Here is a 21133-nt window from a genome sequence, read left to right as displayed (position 1 = left end):
TCTTCACTAATTTTTATTAATTAATAATTTAACTCGTGAGAAATAAATATTAAGATTACATTTTTTATCAATTAGAACATTTTTTATGAAAACTGCTGAATAAATTTTTTTAACCCTTATTTTAATAAATGAATAATAGCAATTGAATCTAATACAGTTGTTTATTTACTAAGACTGTTTTTCATAAATGATTTTACTTAAGTACTCTCCTATATTATACAAAAGCTTTAAAAATATCTAAATTTTAGATCTGGTCGTAAGTCCAGTTATCTCAATTCTTGAATATTTCTTAATTTTCACCATTTTCTGAAGAATAAAAAGTAGCAACACTCCAACAGGCTCAAAACTGATGCTCCGAAAAACAAGCTAATTATTCCTCCAATAGATACTGAAATTATTTGTTACAAAAATTAATTTTTCATTATTTAACATATAGTATATTTTTTATAATATAGTATATAGTATATTTTTTTACCAACAAGATCCAAAGTTGTTCTGACAATTTTTCTTGCATAACGTAATGTAGGTAAGGCTTGTAATTTTATTTCAACTTCTATTCCTTCAATTTCCTCAGAAGATCTGCATATTTATAAGCAAACAACATAACAATAATAAAAAAAAAATCAAAATAGCTAAAAATATATGATTATAGCTATTTAAATTTATAGCTAATATAACAATCTTCTGTATATATAAAAATAAATCGGGTTTTCCTTCCTGACGATTTAACTCCAGAACGCGCGAACCGATTTCGACAATTTTGCATTCTTTGGAAAGGTCTCGGGCTCCGCAAGGTTTATAGCTAAGCAAATTAGTGGTGCATGGCATCGTGCCCTAATGCAAATTGCTGGAACTTCACGTACCGTAATTAAAAATTCGAGTAATGACATTAGTGAGAATTATCAGAATTATGCTTGGTTAAGTCAACGAGCAATTTTTTCCGCCAAGAAATATGATGTACACGCACTGAATTTTACCATTCAATCAAAAATTGCTGGCGATTTGGTGACATACCAATGATTCCGACTGGTCTTTCGTTTGACTTCAAACGATTGCAATTTTCAGTTCGCCTTGCGTTCGCAATGACAATTGGAAAACCATTTGCTTTGTTTGTGTTAACGTCAGACCAAAAAACAAAAAATGTGGTTTACCAAAGAGCACCTCAATGAAACGGATAATTTGCAGATTCACTTTCATTGACTTAGAGAAGTTCAACTAAAAACACTTCATTTTTGTAATCGAAATAAATTCATTACTGTTGTATAATAAAATCAAATTTTTCCTTTTCAAATATAAAACAAACCAAAAAATTATTCATCTATCTCACGAAACCATCTGGTGGCGAAACGGAGTTCGTCGGGTTTGCTAGTTACTTATAAACAGTATAAATCTTAATTTCAAACTAACTAGCTCTTGCATTGTATGGCTATAACTACTATAATCTCGGAAAATTATTTATTATTTTTTTATTGAAAAATAGGAAAGTAGTAAAATAACTACTTACTCATGGTAGCTATGTATAATGTTATAATCAGATTCAGTGCACGACGGTTCACAATCACATTTTACTCCAAGCAATTTATCTAAAATCATTATCCGTGGATATGGATAAATTAGAGGTTAAACTTAAAATTGGTAATTCATTGGTATTAAAATAATTTTGAAACAAAAATAAAAATTTTTACCTTCATTTTCTGTTAAACATGTCAAACCCTTGAGATCACAGTAGAATTCCGCATCTGAAACAAAATTAATATTGATCAAAACCACCATAAAATTTTTGATTATTGTTTTTTTACTTACAGACTTCTGGCATCAAATGATGTGTACAGTTGCACAATTGAAGTTGTTCCTCCAATCTACATTGGACCATGCAGACACTGTGACTGTAATATTGATAAGCCTTCAAGGAATTTGTGTCTTCATCAGGAAATCTGCAACCCCGGCGGTCAACTGGTAGACCCAGAAGAGCTGGGTCGTTGTCGATTTCGATCACCTGGGAAAAATAAGGTCAGAAATTATTTATATTTTTCTTACAATCAATTTCAATTATAAAAAGATAATTGAAAATTCACATTGTTATATCTTTACGTTTTAAGATATTGTGATCGTTTTGACCTGTCTTAGAAAGATATGGTCTCTGGTGGCATGGATGTAATACTTGTAAAAACCTGCCAAATTTTTTAAAGAACTGAGATTTACCAAAAATAGATTGTATACAATTATGAGCTTGCTTCACTACTTAAATTATAAATCTATAATTTTGAGTAAGTTGACTTAAAAAGCTGAACTGATATGGTTCACATCACATCTACATTAGTTTTCGTTTTCATCATATAAGTTGCCTAAATACGTCCCAAATATTTTATCGAAAGAAGATCAAAATGTTAAATTATTAATAAACATTACCAAGATTTATAGAGCAATTTTGGCTCATAGAGCTCATAAAATAGAGTTGTCATGGCAACGGTCTATTATGCTTGTTCTTGGTATTGAAAATTATGAAAATGCTTATTTATTTGCTGTGCGATAAGGTATATTTTACATATAAACAAGCATGGAAGAATCTTATGATAACTGCACCATCTACAATTCTGTTATCATATCATTTTTCATAAGAGAGCGTTGCCATGACAACGCTATTTTATGATCTCTGTTACGCCAAAATTGCCACCTTAGATTAAAATTTACATTACCAACTTTTGATTTTTTACCGTGAAAATTTTGGTAACTTTTGAACCCCAGAATACTAATTCCTTAAAATCACTGTCAATGTTATAAAATGGAACGTCTTCGGGAGCATGGAAAAATACCTAAAAATTAATAAATATTAAATTATTTTTATTATCAACATTATTGTAATATTTATGATAAACAGTTACTTACTTTAATATCATCTTTTGTGCGAAAAACTAATCTTCCTGGACCACTTGAACGATTGGACATTAGTAGATTGTCATTGTTTCTGGTAAAAAATGTTTAATGTATTTAATGAACTAAAGTGTATATTATTACAAATTATTTATTTTGTTATAAGCCTAATTATGATTTTGATTTCATTGTTCTCAGATAAAATTCTAATTTAGATAAATCTATTGATCTATCTATTATTCTTCTTAGTCCTAATTCTTCTAACTCAACTAATCGAATTCTGTAATTTAGACTTATTTTTATTTCTCAAGATTCAATTGCAATCTGTTTTTAAAAGACAAAAAAAAATAGTAGTTATTAATGACAATATATAATGTTATGACCAAAATAGAGTTTACCCATTGGTATCCCCTTTTGTGTTGATTAATTTTGAATCTAACGATTTTTAAAAATTTTTCAATGCTAGGACTCGAACTGAGTACCCATAGCGTGTGAGTCGTACACGCTACTGCCTGAGCTATGTCACCACATAAATTTAATCACCGAATAATGCGTAAATTAATTTACCTGGTATGAACCGAATTAATGGCGTAACATATCCCAAATTCGGTTTCCAAAGGCAAAAATTTATCGCAACATGAAAACTCTACTCCATTCCAAGAACAATACTCGAACATCATTGCGCAATTTGCACGAATCTAAAATAATATTAATTTTATATATACTAAGGGACTGATTCTGCCGTATAACAGAAAAATGTTATGGCAAGGCCATGTTTCGCTCCAACTTGCACACATGATGCTACTGAATCATACTGAATACTGTCAAAATATAATGTATTTAATATGCATTCAGGCGTTTTACACATAAACTTTCAAACGTCACTATTATGTTATGAAGCTGAGTCAGAAAGGCCCTGTTATCTAAGATCGTTTTTTTGACATTTGTGCGGTTTGTGAATTTTAGTATGGAAAGTTTGTCATAATATAGCCTTGCCATAACATTGGTCTGTTGTGCGAGAGAATCTGTCCATAAATAAATGTGAGTTTTTATTTAATTTAACAAAAAGCGCCTAAATGTCAGCATAAGATCAAAATTGATCCGTGGGCTGGTTGCACAGTTTTAAGGCGTTTGTTAAGATTTTTTTCGAATAGTAATTGTTAAAAAAAATTAAACCAGATTGAGCACCTTCTTTGTTATTCCTCTAAAATCTTGCGAACAATTGTATGTATCACAAGTTCTCAAACATGCGATGCAGTTTCCAGTAAAATATGCTATATAGGCCAAATAATTATCAAAAGTTGTGTCTCTTTCGCTTCCAAAAGCCCTAAAAATAATAATAGTAGTAAAATTTCATACAAGTGCAATGGTACAAAATAAAATGAATCAATTATTATTATTGCCTGTCGATCAAATCCCATTGATTTTCTCCATTGGCATCCTCGCAAACGGTTATTGCTGGAAATTTTGTATTCCAATCCAAGTAACTTGTATCAGCTGTAAAACTTACTGCATGTTGTCTAAATTAAAAGAAATAATTTAATTGAAAATTTGGGTGTTTATATAAATTTATGATGTACTAGAATAACACCATATTATATATGTACACTTGTACAGTACTTAACGACATACATATTTCTGATCCTGATATTCTAGTATGTAAAATATGTTAATTGATGATTTTTGTCATATTGACGATGTTCGGTAATTTTAAAGATCATTTTTAATTCTGTCTTAAAAATTTTCACACTCAATTATAAAAAATAATTTACTTGCTTTATTGATTTGTATAAAAATCAGGGCCATTGATTTTTTATATTATTTAAAATATGTCAATACTTTTCAAGTTCATGTATTTTCAATATATTAGTATCAGTTAATTAGTTTAAAAATGTTTCTAACCTGAAACTCTGAAAAGCTCCTCTGAAAATTATAAAAACTCCATAAATGGATGCTGTGCATAGACCCAACCATACTATCCTAAAACGAAACATAGTTTTTACTTCAAAATTTATTCTTAGAATATTCATTCCCAAATAATTATGAATAATAATTGATTGTTAATAAATTAACTTTCTAAATTAAAATATAATTTAATACCTGTCAATTTGTGATAATTCAAAGCCATTGATATATTTTAAACCATGTATGCTTGAACAATCACAATAATAATTCAATCTTTTTCTTAACAAACTCAATTTTTCCAAAATCATTGCAAAAAAGTTGTATCTATTAAAATTTTGTTTAATCTTTAGTTATAATATATTTGTTTATTTCTTTAGTGATAATATTCAAATTTAAATGATTTTTACATTTTGGATGCACTATTACTCTTGAAATTGAAATTTTAATATAGCAGATAAATTTTCTATTTTATCAAAAAATATCGTGTTATGATTCAAATAAAAGTAGTTATCTTATTTTTTGCATCGATATATCGATGCATATATTTTTTAAAGCATATGAAATTATATTTTGCATTAATCTTATGCAGGGATGTGCAACCTTTTTGAACCATTTGTTATCGTAAGAAAACTACTAAAAAAATTTCACGATAAAAATTGAAACTAAAGATCTATGTTTCATCGTCGGTGTTTTAGTGAAAGTTTCATTTATAAATCATCTTATTCTAATATTCTTAAATTATAAATAAAAACTTTGAAAACAAATTGTTGCATTTAAAGTTCATTTTATATATTTATCAGACTTTATATCAATATTGTTGTTATTATAATTGTTTTATTATAAATTAGCTCTTCAACTCATACAATACGAATAGTTCGATGATTATAAATAAATAAAATACATTTATATTATAAATTATACGAGTTATTAGTATGTATTTAAAAGCAACAAAAGTTCCATTAATAATCAAATAAAATTAAATCGATTGAGTTAACTGCCCCTGCCAATCATCAAGGTTTTCCATTAGTATATCACAAAAGATGCTTTTATCGAAAATGTAATTTGCCAATAATCATTATATCAAATCTAGATATCTATATTTTGTATTATCTGCTCCACATTTTGCAAATAATTTTATTGGCGAGATAAATAATAATTTGTAATTAAATATTGAGGTTCGCATATTTTGATATATTTTGCATAATCTAGATGCACAAATTTATTTTTTTGATGATATAAATCTGTTGGTATAAGATATATTAATAAAGGAAAAATTCTCACAAATATTATAATAATCATGAGTAAGACCGAGTTTTGAAAAATTCAAAGTTGTTCACTTTTTTCAATTATGTATGTTATTTAGAGGTGAAATTTCTAAATTGAATTTACGATTTAAAAAAAAACTGTATATTAATTCCTCAAGAATCAGTTACAAAGAAGCTGTTCGAATGATATGTACACAATATCAGTATTTATTTATTTATTAAGGAGGCCTCTATTAATCACGTGATCGTTTTTTAAGGATTTTTGGACTCCTCTTTCCCTTGGTGATACTTGATGATATTCAAAATCACCCCCCTCTCTCCCCCACCAAACATTATATGTATTTTTATGAAAAAAAATTGTGATACGTACACAATATCAATATTTATTTATTTATTAAAGAGGAGTCCTTCAATCACGTGATCGATTTTTTAAGGATTTTTGGACCCTCTTTTCCTCTTGGTGTTACGTGGTGCTATTTACCTTCACCAAACATTACGTGTATTTTTACGAGTTACGAGAAAAAGTCGAATTTTTTTTTAAAAATGTTTGGTATTTTTTAAAAAAATCAAGTAAATAATAAATACACGTAATAAATACACCCCTCCCTACCTCACGTTATGTGAATTTTTGTTACACTCTCTCCCTAAAAACCTCTCGTGATTAATGAACGCCCCAACGTGGATTCCGAACAATTTAGTCAAAAAAATCCCAAAATAATCACATGATGGGAGGGGCGTCTAGTAAGATATCAAGTGTATTTATTTTTTACCTGTGTTTTAAAAAATATAGACAATTTTTCAAAATGGCGGTCCAAAAATCCTTAAAAATTTATAACGTGATCAATGTACGGCTCTTTTGATGAAACTCGATAAATCTGATGTTGAGACGATCAGCCCAGTTTTTTCTTCAGAATTTGAAAAAAATTGCCAAATAGTTTGTCCATCATTCTTGACTTATTTTGATTATTCAAAAAATATTTGAAAGATATCAGTTGGAAATCAGTTGACCTATAAATCGACATCTACAACCACACAAGTACCTGTAATCGGATTACACTTCGTCAAAAATCAAAACAGTTCCAAATCAGACGACAACACAACATAGTCGTTGTCACAACTGTGGATATATCAGAAATAAATTTATAACTAACTTTGAAATAAAAAAATCATATATTGAATTAAATCACATGATTTGGCCAAGTTTTATATTTAAAAAAATATACAAATAGATTTGAAACATATATTCTACGACTTGGAATTTTCCTAACAGATTTTGGACATTGCTTCGAAACGTGGATGAATCATTATATCGTAAACTGTTAACAAAGAAACTGCTTTTATATTCAAATACAGTTCTTATAGATTAAAATTATCAATAAATTTAATTATTACCAATCATAAAATAGATAAAATCAACATTGTCGTCTGTCTACAATTTAATTTTACTTATACAAGCATTATTCTAATCGGATAACACTTCGTCCAAAATCAAAACAGTTCCAAATCAAACGACAACATAACATTGTCGTCGTCACAACTGAGAACCAGAAATAAATTTAATAAAAATATCAGAATTGTATTTATTTCATTATCATTTGTTGAAGACGTATCTAGACTTGGTGCCGGGTTAAATGGACCAAAAATCAGTAATAAAGTCATCAAAACGATATCAAATAAATTCGTGCTTAAACGCGGAGTATGTGAATAAATATTGTAATATCTAATAATTAATTTTATTAAAAATATTATTAAATATGGTGGATCATAGTGAATTAACTCCTTTGATAAGAAGACGTCGAAATACCCAGAAGCCCCGTGGTTTTCTCCAGTCTTGTGAGTGCTTATCAATCTTATCATTTTGATTAAATTAATATTTTTATTAGATATGATTATTGAGGTATTTTTTGATAAGGTTTGTTAGAGGCGCGTAAGTAAGTAATTCGTGTGAATACCTTATCAAATTATTATTTTTTTTGTTTGCCGTTATCTTTATAAAAACAGTAGATATGTGCTTAAAATCTTTGTTTTATCGTAGTTTGTATTGTACTTTGGATTTATCGAATCTGTGATAATGAACACAAAAGTGTGTGTGAGAGTTTATGATACAGTAATCGAGGTTTTTTGCAAGTAATTTGCAAATAGATAATAAAACAGATGTTAATTGTATTGTATTTTTTGGTACTGCTTCTAGCATAGAATAATTCGTAAACCTTAACTGAATATTGAAGCATATAATTGTTTTGTACTGTGGTATAATTCAGTATTAACTTTCAAAAAATGCAAAAATTTGCGTCAATGTTTTTGCTTTAAACCGTAAGCTAATTTTTAAAGTTTCTCGAAAAATATTTGTGACTTGTAAACATTTCATAGTCGTTTTGTAAGAGACTTAAGTTTCAATTCTTATTAACTCAATTATTGTATGCAACTTGTCTTAAGGCGAAATGCTGCTCACACGTAATTTAACATTTTATATTACCCAGTTATATTTGTGCATAAAATGTGTTATTTTCACAAATAATCATTATTTTGTCGATTCGGACCCAAGGTCAATAATAAACAACACTGGTTCTTTCTCAAAAGAACCATTTACAGTTACCCTACCTAGGTACTTTGTACAAGTAATCCAGTAGTTCCCAATTTTTTTTTTTTGGTTTTAAGCCCTTCTTAAAAATGATTGTGGCTTCTTTTTATATTGGCCTCAATCAAATGAGTTATTTAGCTATTGTACCACCTTATTCATTAGAAAGTGTAAAACTCGGTATCAAGCAGTATGATATCAAATTTTAACTTGACAATTGAAAATGGCCTTTATTGGACATTGCCTAAAGAAAAGTTCAACCTTCTTGAAAAATTTGGTATTTTTATATTTCGATTTTTTTCGATAATTCTGAACTTTTTTTAAAGCAATCGTGCTGCTTTTGACAAAAACTAATCAGCACGTCCCCTCAATCAAATGCTTTTTGTTTTCAATATTCAAATAGGTTGATCCCGAAATTGTCGACGAAAATTTGTATCCGCATACACACAAATATCAATTTTTCCTATGTTATGCCAAAATGCCCAGAAACCTCTGAAACGTAAAATTACACAAATTACACCCCCTATCTCACCAAACATTACGTGTATTTTTAGTTACGAGAAAAAATGGTGAAATTTTTGATTTTTTTTATGTATTGATTTTTATTTATAAATTCAGGTAGAAAAATAAATACACGTGATATCTTACTATACCCTTACTACCCTTACTATACTATATTTTTGAAAATTCTAAAAACCTCACGTGATTAATGGACGCTCCCTAATTTAAACACGTACAATATATCAGTCAGTATATAAAAGAATTACATTTTTATAAACCCAAATTAAATAACGTAATGTTATTATCTACGCATTTTTTTAAATTAATAAAAAAATCAAGTTTATCAAAAACTCGATTTTTTTAATTTTTAAAAATTTCAGAAAAGATTCAAGTTTTTTTGAAAACTCTTTATGATGTTTAACCCTAGAACGGTATATGCATGCACGCCTCCGAAACGTTCATGCATACAAGAATTAATGGTGTTTGTACTAAATAAAAAGACTATTTGTTACTAAACCAAAGTTTTATATTATCCTAAATAACCTATGATGATATCACAATATGGCAAAAGTATACAATGGCAAAAGACGGAAAAATCACTTGATAAGCACAATACCGTTTTAGGGTTAAAAGGATGTTATAAATTTAAAGATTAATATAGCTAAAAACTATTCTAATATTTGTTTATTGGTAAGGTGACCATATTTTGGGGTGTTGGTGAGCTAAAAACTTATATACACAGTTTTTTGGTTTCAATTTTCTAGTTGAAATATATTTTAAAAAATATTGGATATCAAAACATTTTAAAAAATCCGGGATAATCTGGGACAAAACACCTTAATCCGGGACAAACATTGCTTTTAGAAAAAGCCAGGATGCAATGCGGAAAGTCGGGACTGTCCCGGCAAATCCGGGACGTATGGTCACCTTATTATTGGACAATGCCAGACACCAATAGTTATCTTTAATGTAAACAATATTTTTATTAATTATTTTTTTCCATTTACAATCACTATCAGTTATATATAATTTATAAAAAAATTATTTATGCTATGGCATGTTTGAACATTTTGCCAATGTTCCTGTGTTTGCGTTTCCTCTGGGCGACAGTGTCGCGCACGATGTGGTAACCTCCGATGGTAACCGCCTTCGAGTAGACGTCGTAGAAGACCTCATTCGGATCTGTTAACTTAGCTGCAATTACCACTTCCACATGTTTATCCAGCATTTTCTTGGCTTCATCCTCTATCACCTAAAAATGGAAAGAATTATTTGTTAAATAGAAAGTGGTACATGCGAAATTAATCCAGTCATTTAAGCTTAAATTAGGTAAAAATCTCGGAATTTGAGATACCCAGCTGTAAGTCTGTAAATACTTGTATATTGACACCTTAAAAGTTGTCTCAAAACCTACATATGGCAGGGTGTACGCAACATATGTAGGTTTTGAGACAACTTTTAAATGTCAATATACAAGTATTTACAGACTTACAGCTGGGCATCTCGAATTCCGAGGTAAACTTACTATAATGACTGGACTAAATTGTTTAGCTTCTTAATAAAATTCTACTATACTAATATTTTTTATAAAATGTGGAATTTCAGCAATTTTCTTGAGGATAAACAGACGTTGAAAGTCGTATATTTTGAAGGGTATTAGGTAGTAACAAATAGGACATTACGATTTAAAAGTAGGAAAAAAAGACAACAAGAAATCACAAAGAGTCAATGAGATTTAGAGGTCAACCTAATGGAATTGCAATTTTGTTATTGTTTATGAAAGTCTTTCTAAAAATAAAAGTAGGCAATAAAATAATAATGATAAGAAATTATGTAACTTTTCTCTATCTTGCTCAGCTGAATGTAATTATGAAGTGTGATTGTTATAAATGAATCTAATTAATGAATATTGGATTTATTTCTTCGTTGGATTTGTCTGTCTATTACCTTAAAATCTGCTTCAGTTGCTAAATTTGCAGCCAAAACTTTATTTTTAAATTGCATAATTGGATCCCGTGTTTTCCGAACATCTTGAATTTCTTTTCTGGATCTGTAACTTGTTCCTGGATCTGACATCGAATGACCGAAATATCTATGGAAATTAATTATTAGATTTTTTTAATACTTTACTTAAAGACTTATTATTTATATCATCATTCGATTAATTTTATTGATAGTAAAATAATTATAATTAATATTAATGAACTTTTGGAGTGTTGTATGAACGGAATTTGTGAATATCATTATTTTCACTCATGTGAAATATTTTATATGTAGTCTCATTAAAAATATAGCTGCTGCAAAAAAAAACAATTTTACACCATGTGGTCTTAGATGTAATCTTAAATTGAAAATATTGGCATAAAATCACGTTTTTATGCCGATTTTAACATTTTACCGCAACCTGAAGCATTTCATACCACAATGTGTAGCTTATGTAATCCAAAACATATTGTATTTGGTTAAAAAAAACATTTACAACAATAATTTTATGATTTTATATATGCTTTTGTATGCGTATATAAAGTAAAATTGAATGTTTTAGGGACTCCAGTGTATATTGTATGAAGAATGAAAATTTCTCTAAACGTTAATTATAGTTCTTTGATTTGATTTATTACATTTATTTCAAGGTGACGTTTTTTCTAATTTGATGTTTTTTTTCTAATTCAATTTTTTTTATTTTACCTGTATGTATCCAGTTCTAATATAATAGGCCCATGGGTTAAAGCATATTGTCGGGCGAATTTTGTTGCTTCATAAACAGACATTACATCCATTCCATCTACTTTAATGCCCGGAAAATTTATTCCGTGTTTGTAGAATTCCGGATTTGCTGAAGCTCGACTTATATGAGTACCTGGAAAAAAACTAAGTTAAAAAAAATTATTTTTTGATTGTTAAACAAAATTGCCTCATTATTGCAAGGAAAAGTACACATTTTGATGTTTGTGACAAAGATATTCCAAAAACCTTCAAAACTGGAAAAAAATTTTTTTGTGATGATTTTGTTGTACTAATATGATTATTGTTAATACCCAGTACAAGTTAAAGAAGTCAAATTGAATGAATTTTGCATAATCTATTTACATAGATAAAAGCCTATTGGCATTTGACTAGTTTTATTAATTACTTACCCATTGCGTACATATTATTTTCGCAAACATAGACTACTGGCAATTGCCAAAGACTTGCCATGTTGAAGGATTCAAAAACTTGTCCTTGATTAGCAGCTCCATCACCATAGATGGTTAAAACAATCTCTTTTCTTCCTCGATATTTTACAGAAAATGCTACTCCGGTACCCAATGGCACCTAGAATAGAACAAAACCTAAATTATACTTTATTAACAATTTTTCGTAATATAAGTTGAATAACCTATTCGCAATAATAAAAAATTGACAATTTTAGAAGAAAATCATTGTCGTGTAACATATAGATATAATAGGTTATTGGCATATACAGTTTTTTTAACAAAAATTTATTTAATCATTTTTGTTGTAATTATTATACTACAACCGTTATTTTTTAGCTTTATCTACTTACTATAAATGAATTTTTATCTTTAATTTTCATTATTCGATATTCGATAAAGAGCACTTATAGTCCAGTCATTTAAGCTTAAATTAGGTAAGCATCTCGGAATTTGAGATACCCAGCTGTAAGTCTGTAAATATTGTATATTGACACCTAAAAGTTGTCTCAAAACTACATATGGTAGGGTGTACGCAACATATGTAGGTTTTGAGACAACTTTTAGGTGTCAATATTTACGGACTTACAGCTGGGTATCTCGAATTCCCAGGTGAATTACTATAATGACTGGACTATTATTACCAATGTACCTAATATTGTCTGGAGCTGATTTACAGCAATCAGGAAAAATAATTTACAGCATACATTATTTATTCTGATTGCCGTTTTTAAATAATTTTTTTTCAAATCAGTTTCTTCTTTTCAGACAAAAGTTGACACTTATGATAAACAATATTGCTCGATCATCTATCACATTGCAAACTGTATTTTTCGTTTTTTTTTTCAATTAAGAATATTTCTAAATTCTAAATATTTTATCTCACATGACTTCCAACTATGCCGTTGCCCCCAAAAAAATTCTCGGCGTACAAATGCATTGAACCGCCTTTGCCTCGAGAAGCTCCGACTTCTCGACCAGCCAGTTCGCCTAATATTTGGGTTGGTGTTAAGCCCATTAAATAGGCCCATCCATGACATCGGTAGGAGGTCACGACCTTATCATCCTGTACACAAAATCACTATTTTAGAAATTCTTATTTTTATTATTATTGTATGAAGAACGATCAGGGGATAAAAGTAGTATGATCTTCAGATTTATTGATGACACCAAAAACAGTTGTTTCTCGTGTGATAAATTTGTATTATTACAATTTCAGAAATTTTTGATGTTATTTTATTAATGTTGCAATGTTAGGAGAGGATATTTTTACTTCTTTACTTACTTACTTTACTTAACTATGCAATTGCTGCTTGGCATGATGCTGCTCGAGACGGATACTGTATTTAGGACTTCTGAACAAAATCCAGTAGCTCTAATCATTTAGTTTAAAATTTATAAAGAAAACTTAATATATCAAAAAACAAATTTCACTGTCAAAATAACTGGTAAACACAATTTTTCAAGTCGCTTATATTTAACTGGGCATGACCCTAAATTTAAACTATTTAGTCTAGACTCTAGTCTAGAGGTTCGCCTAACTCCAAATCAAGCAGTATGATATAGATTTTACCTGATGTTATAGATTTCAAATATAATCCCTAGTGAAAATAGCATTTCGTGGGCATTGCTACATTACATACTCATGAATACAATTGATATACATATTTAATATATATTGTCTACACATAGAAAAATAGTGGTTGACCACTAGGTTGCTTTTTCTATTGCAAACATGGTTAATATGCAGTTCTGATTGCTGTTCAAAAATATGTGCTTTTAATTAATGATAAAAATATCGATCAAAAATCAGGCTTTAATTACAAAAATATAAAATGAAATTATTTCTTTTATATCGTATAAGCAAATAATTAGATAAAGACCTACTTTGGGATCATAATACTAAGGCCACTAATCAACCTATAAATCAAAGTATCTAGGGCAATAAATAAATTAGACTCGAAGAATCTAATAGTTGTTGAAACAAGTCTAAAGGTTAATATGTACATGCAAAATTTAGTATTTATCAAATTATTGATTAAATACCCCTCTCATGGCCAGTTTCTGGCCCACAGCACAAGCTTCTTGACCAGCATACAAATGTAGAAAACCTCTAATGATCTTTTTCATGTACAAATCGGCAGCCAACATTTCCATTCGGCGAATTTCATACATATCTTTGTATAATTTTAGAGCAAATTCTTGGGTCAAAGTAGCTGTTGTTCCTAATACTTCGTCTATGCCGTGATACTTAAAATGCTGAAATCATAGTAAAAAATATTTGATATAATATTTTTATAAAAAAAATTATTTTAAGCATTGTTTTCCAATTTTGTTGTCAAACGATTTAGAATGGCTTCAAATATTCTCACTGAATTCAATTGCTTTAGCATAGAGTTTGTGTATATGTTTTTAACTTATTCCTAATCTAAACTTATTTACAAGTTCAGACAAAATAAAATTTATCAAAAATCCAGTAAAATAAAACAATTAATTTTTTACTGATTTTTTCACTCAAAAACATTTTTTTCTGTATTTCATTTTTCCTAACTGAGTCCTATTAATAAGTAAAAGTAAGTCCTATTATTTAAACTAAACCTTTAAAGAATTATCATTATTACACATGAAACAACAAATTCATTTATAATTTATCGATTGATTGATTAGAAAATCTATCACCAATAAAATCGTTTTATTGGTATTTCATATCTTTAAATTTGATGGAAATTGCCTAAAAGTCATAAAACTTAATCGGATGCTGTAAATAACCTACATATGACTATTTCTTGCTCAATACATTTGTTACTTTCTATAGGGAGAAAAATCGAGTATAAAATTATTTGTCTTTTTGTTAAAATTAGACTGTAATTTGTTTAATTTCAAAATTAACGCGTGAAGTAAATAAATACACTAGAAAGTATGTAAACTAATAAATGAATAATTTATAATATAATTATCAATATTGAAAATCAATGTGACTTTCAACAATAACAAATTAATATAATAACTTAGCATACATAAGTTTTTATGAAATTAGTCGAACGTTTTAAGATAGTGTTGTGTATAATTATAAATTAAAATTACATTAATATATGTTAAAACTATCATGAAAATATAAGCTTAGCATATAGCTTTGTTTTGTAATTTTAAATTTTTTAACTAGACTTTTATAAAAGTTACAAAAGCTTAAGATGAGAAACTGAAAGAGTGAGCTTTTTTGAGGTTTGCCAATTTGCATTTAATTGGGAAAAGAAACTATTACTACGTTCTAAATGATTATCTTTTTCAAATCAATAAAGAGATTGATTTGTTATTAAAGTTTATGCATATTCCTTTAATAGAAATTGAAAATTTGATTCGATTACTTTAATTTTGATTTTTATGATTTTACAAATTACCTTCAATGGAATTTCAGCTGTATATATCACATTTCTGTTACTGATTTTTAGTGGTAAACTCTGAAACATCTGTAAAAATATATCAGAATTTCAGTTTTGAAATTATTGCAATCATATTAAATTTAAATATTATTACCGGTAGTATAAATCTTTGTTTGAAGCAATGCATGTTTTATCATTTAAAAAATATAAATCTACGTTTGAATTGCTTTATAAAAATATTTTGTTTTGTATTATTGCTGTCATTTCAGAGAAATGAAACATACTCATATAGGTAGATTTTTATTTATAAATATTTATCATCCAAAACTCAAGACATTGGCAAATTATTTTTTTGGTTTCAATATATTATCTTGTATATCAGAAATGAAGTCAAAAATAAAAATAAGTCGTAATGAAATAATAAATAATAGAATTATGAAAAATTTAGTCACAATGCAATAATTTACTTTGAAAATACTTTATTATTTCAATTAATTTCATTTATATTTTAGATTAAAAAAATCCAAAATACTTGTAACCTGACAATTTTTTTTAAATATATTTACCTTTCTTGAAATTAACAAAATATTTTCTTTATATATACATTATAGACAAACTATTCCTTTTTAGTTTTATCGGCATTTTTACCATTTTTATTTCAATAAATACAAAATGAAAAAATGCTTTATATTTTTTTCACACAAATTCTTCCCCATACAATAATTAACTTCCCGTAGGGTAAGTTATAGTAATCGCAAAAAAATCGAAAATGAAAATTTTTATATATCTTTACGTTTCAGAGGTTTCTGAACATTTTGGCATACCTTAGAAAAAATGGATGTATGTGTGTGTGTGTGTGTGTGTGTGTGTGTATGTGTGTGTGTATGTGTGTGTGTATGTATGTATGTGTGTGTATGTATGTGCGGATACAAATTTTCGTCGACGATTTCGGGAACACGGATCAACCGATTTGAATAATTCAAAAAACATTCGATCCGTATTGATAAGGAGACGTGCTGATTAGTTTTTGGCAAAGGCAGGTCAAGCCGTTCCGAAGATACGGGGCAAAAAGTTCCGAAAACGGTAACTCAGTTTTTAAGAGAACGGAGCGTCCGATTTGAATAATTCAAAAAACATTTTATTTGTATTGACAAGATGAAGAATCGATACAACTTTCATAAGGGTAGGTCCAGCGGTTTCGGAGATATAGAGAAAAAAGTAAAAAAATGAGCCATTTGGCGGTCAAAAATGATCATTAGACATATGCACATCAAATTATCAGATATTTTATAGAGATTTTAACAATAAGTATACATTTTGTTAACATTCCTATGGGTTCCGTACCAATGCTTATGCGTTAGACAGCGACGCGGCGCTTACGCGCTTTATATTTTGTCCCTATGTAGTTAAAGCAGTACGATTGCTTTGAAAAAAAAGTTCAGATCTTCTACAATATGTCGAAATAAAGAAAAAAAAATTTTTTTCAAAAAAAATTTTTTTTTTAAAAAAAAAAATTTTTTTTTTTAAATTTTTTTTTTCAAAAAAAACTAATTTTTTGTCCAATTTATAGTTTCTCAAAAATCTTATTTTTTCAAAAATGTTAATCGTTTTTAAAAAAAATAAAAATTTTTGGTACGGGAAGTTCCAGCAATTTGCCTTAAGGCACGATGCCCTAATTGCCTTAAGACAGAATTCCACTTACAGCTAGTTTTTTTTATCACTAAAAAAATTAGTTACAAGGCAATTTATTATAATTGTTGTTAATATTTTTCATTTGTCATCTATTAGGTTGACGTGTTATTTATTACCATAATGAACAATATAAAATAATAACAAAAATAATATAATTAAGACCATAATGCACTGTTTTTAATAATTTATGCAATTGTTCTAAAACGAATCACGACATCAGTCCTTTTCTTGTATTTTAGTTTCCTGTTGTCTCTTTATTAACATGGTATTCATGATATAATTATTTGCCAGACAGAAGTTTTCTGCGGTAATATTAGCTTATTTTTTTAATAGAAATTCTATTTATAAAGATTTTTAAAAGATTTGCCAGTATGATCTTTGAATAAATTTTTAAACATTTGTGAGCTTATTTAAATCGCAAAAGTGCATTTCAGGATCATCTCATCATTTTGCACATCTTTGCACCATTAGAAGAAACTTTTGTATGTTTTTATTTAGAGATAAATGTTTCTATCACGTTTTTGTGAGAACTGATTTAATTTTTTGAAAATACGTTTGCTAAAATATTGAAATTGTAAAGTTTCAATTGAAATTGTTAAGTTTCAATATTTTAGCAAAGTTGGCTTAATGAATTGTGTCAGTAACTCTATCGTTGCTAAATATTGATTTTTATCATCTGCAACTTGTTTTAATGGAAATCACCACTTACACCTAGTTTATTTAATATTACTACAAATGCCTACAAATTTTATCATGCGATGAAAATAAAATATCTAAACTTTTTCTTATTATATTTTTCTCTAGGCGTGAATCACTTTTTTGAACCTGACGCGCCCTTATCTTTTATCTACGCACGTAAAATCCTAAAAAAAGATACAAATGCTTTCTGTACTTTTCCAGAATTAGAAACATTACAAAAAATATTCATAAAAAATATCGGCTCGATTTATCAAAACGACGTTTTTTGTTAACTGAATTTTACTGACTTAGTGCCTATCGCTTGTGCTTTGAAATATAGAAATAAGATTAATTGCCAAACTAAATTTTAATATTAGTTGATGATTTTTAATATTTAGTTGCGATAAGATCTCTTTTGAATTTGATGTGAAATGAAGCACTGGATGTTTGACATTGAAATTGTATTCTGAATTTAATCCGAAATTTTAGAAACATAAAAAACTTGTAATTTCGTTTTTTAGAATCTCATATACATTTTTGAACACATTTTATTTTATTTTGTGACTTACAACATCTAAAATTTATATAAAATGATAAATGTAGAATATTTTCAAAATCTTGAATATAAATGAACAAAATTCAACAATTTCAAATAAATTCTTAAATTTTTTTTTCACGAAAACTACAAAAAAATATTTTTTTGCAATTTGTTGAGATATTTAAATTTAATAATTTTAAGCGTTTTGAAAATTTTCACTATTTTTGATTCTCTTAATTTTGATTCATATTTATTCCGAATATTTCGAACATTTTGAAAAATTGTGTACACATTGAAATATGTAGAACTTATTTTTTTTAAATAATACGAAACTTTTTAAAATATTGAATTTCTCATTTTTTTAAATCTTGAAATTACCCTTTTTCAAATCTTGAAATTCCCCTTTTTGAAGTTTTTATACATTTTTTTCTAAACTCTATAATTTTTTTTGAACTGCATGAAATTTTAAGAACACTACTTTTTTCAACTATAAATTTATGAACTTTCTGAAACTTTACGCTCTGAAACTTTCAGAGTTCACTTTATGAACTCTCTGAAATTTTTAAACACTGTGAATTTTTATGAACTCTCTGAAACTTTATGAAATCTCAAACTTTATGAACACTCTGAAACTTTATGAACACTCTGAAACTTTATGAAATCTCAAACTTTATGAACTCTCTGAAACTTCATGAACTCTCTGAAACTTCATGAACTCTCTGAAACTTCATGAACTCTCTGAAACTTCATGAACTCTCTGAAACTTCATGAACTCTCTGAAACTTTATGAACCCTCTGAAACTTTATGAACCCTCTGAAACTTTATGAACCCTCTGAAACTTTATGAACCCTCTGAAACTTCATGGACTCTCTGAAACTTCATGGACTCTCTGAAACTTCATGGACTCTCTGAAACTTCATGAGCTCTCTGAAACTTTATGAACCCTCTGAAACTTTATGAACCCTCTGAAACTTCATGGACTCTCTGAAACTTCATGGACTCTCTGAAACTTCATGGACTCTCTGAAACTTCATGAGCTCTCTGAAACTTTATGAACCCTCTGAAACTTTATGAACCCTCTGAACCTTCATGAGCTCTCTGAAACTTCATGAGCTCTCTGAAACTTCATGAGCTCTCTGAAACTTCATGGACTCTCTGAATTTTAATGATCTCGTTAAAATTAAATAAAATGTATGAACACTATGAACCTTTCGTAAAACTTTTTGAATTCTACTATATTTTTCATTTGATATGAATTTTTTTGAACATTGTGTCATTATTTAATATTATTGAAATTTTTTGAACCTCACAGAACGTTCCGAAAACTTGAACTTTTTTAACCCCATCAATTTATTTTTTCAAAGTCTATGAAAGCTTATGAATTTTACGAAACAAAATTTTATGAACTTTATGAAAAGTTTGAAAACTATGTAACCTTTTGAACCCAGTGAAGCTTTTTGAGCCCTATGAAACTTTTCGAACCCCATGAAAGATTTTGAACTCTATGAATCGTTTTGAACTCTATGAATCGTTTTGAACTCTATGAAACCTTTTGAACTCTATGAAACTTTTTGAACTCTATGAAATTTTTGAACACAATAAAACTTTTTGAACCCAGTGAAGCTTGTTGAACCCCATGAATCTTTTTGAACCTTATGAAATTTTTCGAACCTCATAAAACTTTTTGAACTCAATATTGAACTCTATGAAACCTTCCGAACTCTGTTTAAATATTTTAATCTCTGTAACATTTTTAAAACCATTTGTATTTTTTTAGAAAATTAAAAAGAATTCAAATCAATAAATTTACTTAGTTCTAAAATTTACCTTAATAAGTAATAAATTCTACTATAATTTCGATTCCATCCAAAGTTTCCTTCACATGATCAAAACTGGTCACCAACCCCTGTTCCACACTTCTTCAAGTGCTAGTTGCATTAATAGATTTCTTTAAAAAAATTATAGGAAAAAAATCTTATCTAACTCTCAAAGCTAGCTCTCCATTACCTAAAAAACATTTTAGTACTGAAAACCAATTTTGATAAGAACTACTCGTGTCTCTTAAAATTCACAGAGTCTTTATAAGTGATCGAAAAATGTATTCGATGTTTTTGTATGAATTTCTGTAACGAGTACGGTAATAAAGTCTTCGGAGATACCTGAATGTTTTGTATTTAAAGGTGGAATGATATGTGAAGCAGCTCATTCAGTTTTGGGACATCCAACAAGTTAAAAGTTTTATTAATAAACCATAAAAAATAAAAAAATAAATAACTATTAATAATATTTTAATCAATCAAATCCTAAACTGAATCGCTTTAGATTTTTTTTTTATTGCACAAATACCTCAAAGTGCAAATTTGTTAACAAAGTGTACATTAAATATTTATTTTAATTAATGAATTAAACAAAATTTTCATTAATTCAATTATAATTCTATTCTTGCTATATTTCTTATGTAAATATAAGAAAGTGCAAAGTTAAAAGAGTTGATCAACAAATATTTGGATATTTTTGTTTCGAATGTTTG

At 28.0% G+C, this 21133-nt stretch overlaps 2 protein-coding genes across 2 annotated transcripts; both read right to left on the bottom strand.

Annotated features, from left to right (window-relative positions):
- Window positions 1–296: 296 nt before the first annotated feature.
- LOC113386645 (sodium channel protein Nach-like) lies at window positions 297–7898 on the bottom strand. Its single transcript, XM_026624412.1, has 11 exons — window positions 7846–7898; window positions 4275–4391; window positions 4048–4198; window positions 3439–3569; window positions 2887–2965; window positions 2715–2813; window positions 1804–1996; window positions 1686–1739; window positions 1505–1583; window positions 431–579; window positions 297–388 (listed from the first exon to the last, which is right to left on the bottom strand). The coding sequence occupies exons 1-11, from the start codon at window positions 7896–7898 to the stop codon at window positions 297–299; spliced, it is 1197 nt and encodes a 398-aa protein (XP_026480197.1).
- A 3121-nt stretch (window positions 7899–11019) lies between these two features.
- LOC113386644 (probable pyruvate dehydrogenase E1 component subunit alpha, mitochondrial) lies at window positions 11020–14531 on the bottom strand. Its single transcript, XM_026624410.1, has 5 exons — window positions 14361–14531; window positions 13201–13380; window positions 12258–12435; window positions 11809–11980; window positions 11020–11212 (listed from the first exon to the last, which is right to left on the bottom strand). Exons 1-5 carry the CDS (start codon window positions 14487–14489, stop codon window positions 11020–11022), a joined length of 852 nt encoding a protein of 283 aa, XP_026480195.1. The 5' UTR covers window positions 14490–14531.
- Window positions 14532–21133: the final 6602 nt, after the last annotated feature.

The sequence above is a fragment of the Ctenocephalides felis genome, unplaced genomic scaffold, assembly GCF_003426905.1.
Source record: "Ctenocephalides felis isolate EL2017-DRISC unplaced genomic scaffold, ASM342690v1 CF-g0.4_SCAFFOLD_03571, whole genome shotgun sequence".
In the NCBI taxonomy this organism is placed as follows: domain Eukaryota; kingdom Metazoa; phylum Arthropoda; class Insecta; order Siphonaptera; family Pulicidae; genus Ctenocephalides; species Ctenocephalides felis.
The sequence above is the reverse complement of the archived record's forward strand: the minus strand, read 5'-3'. Positions and strand labels throughout refer to the sequence as shown.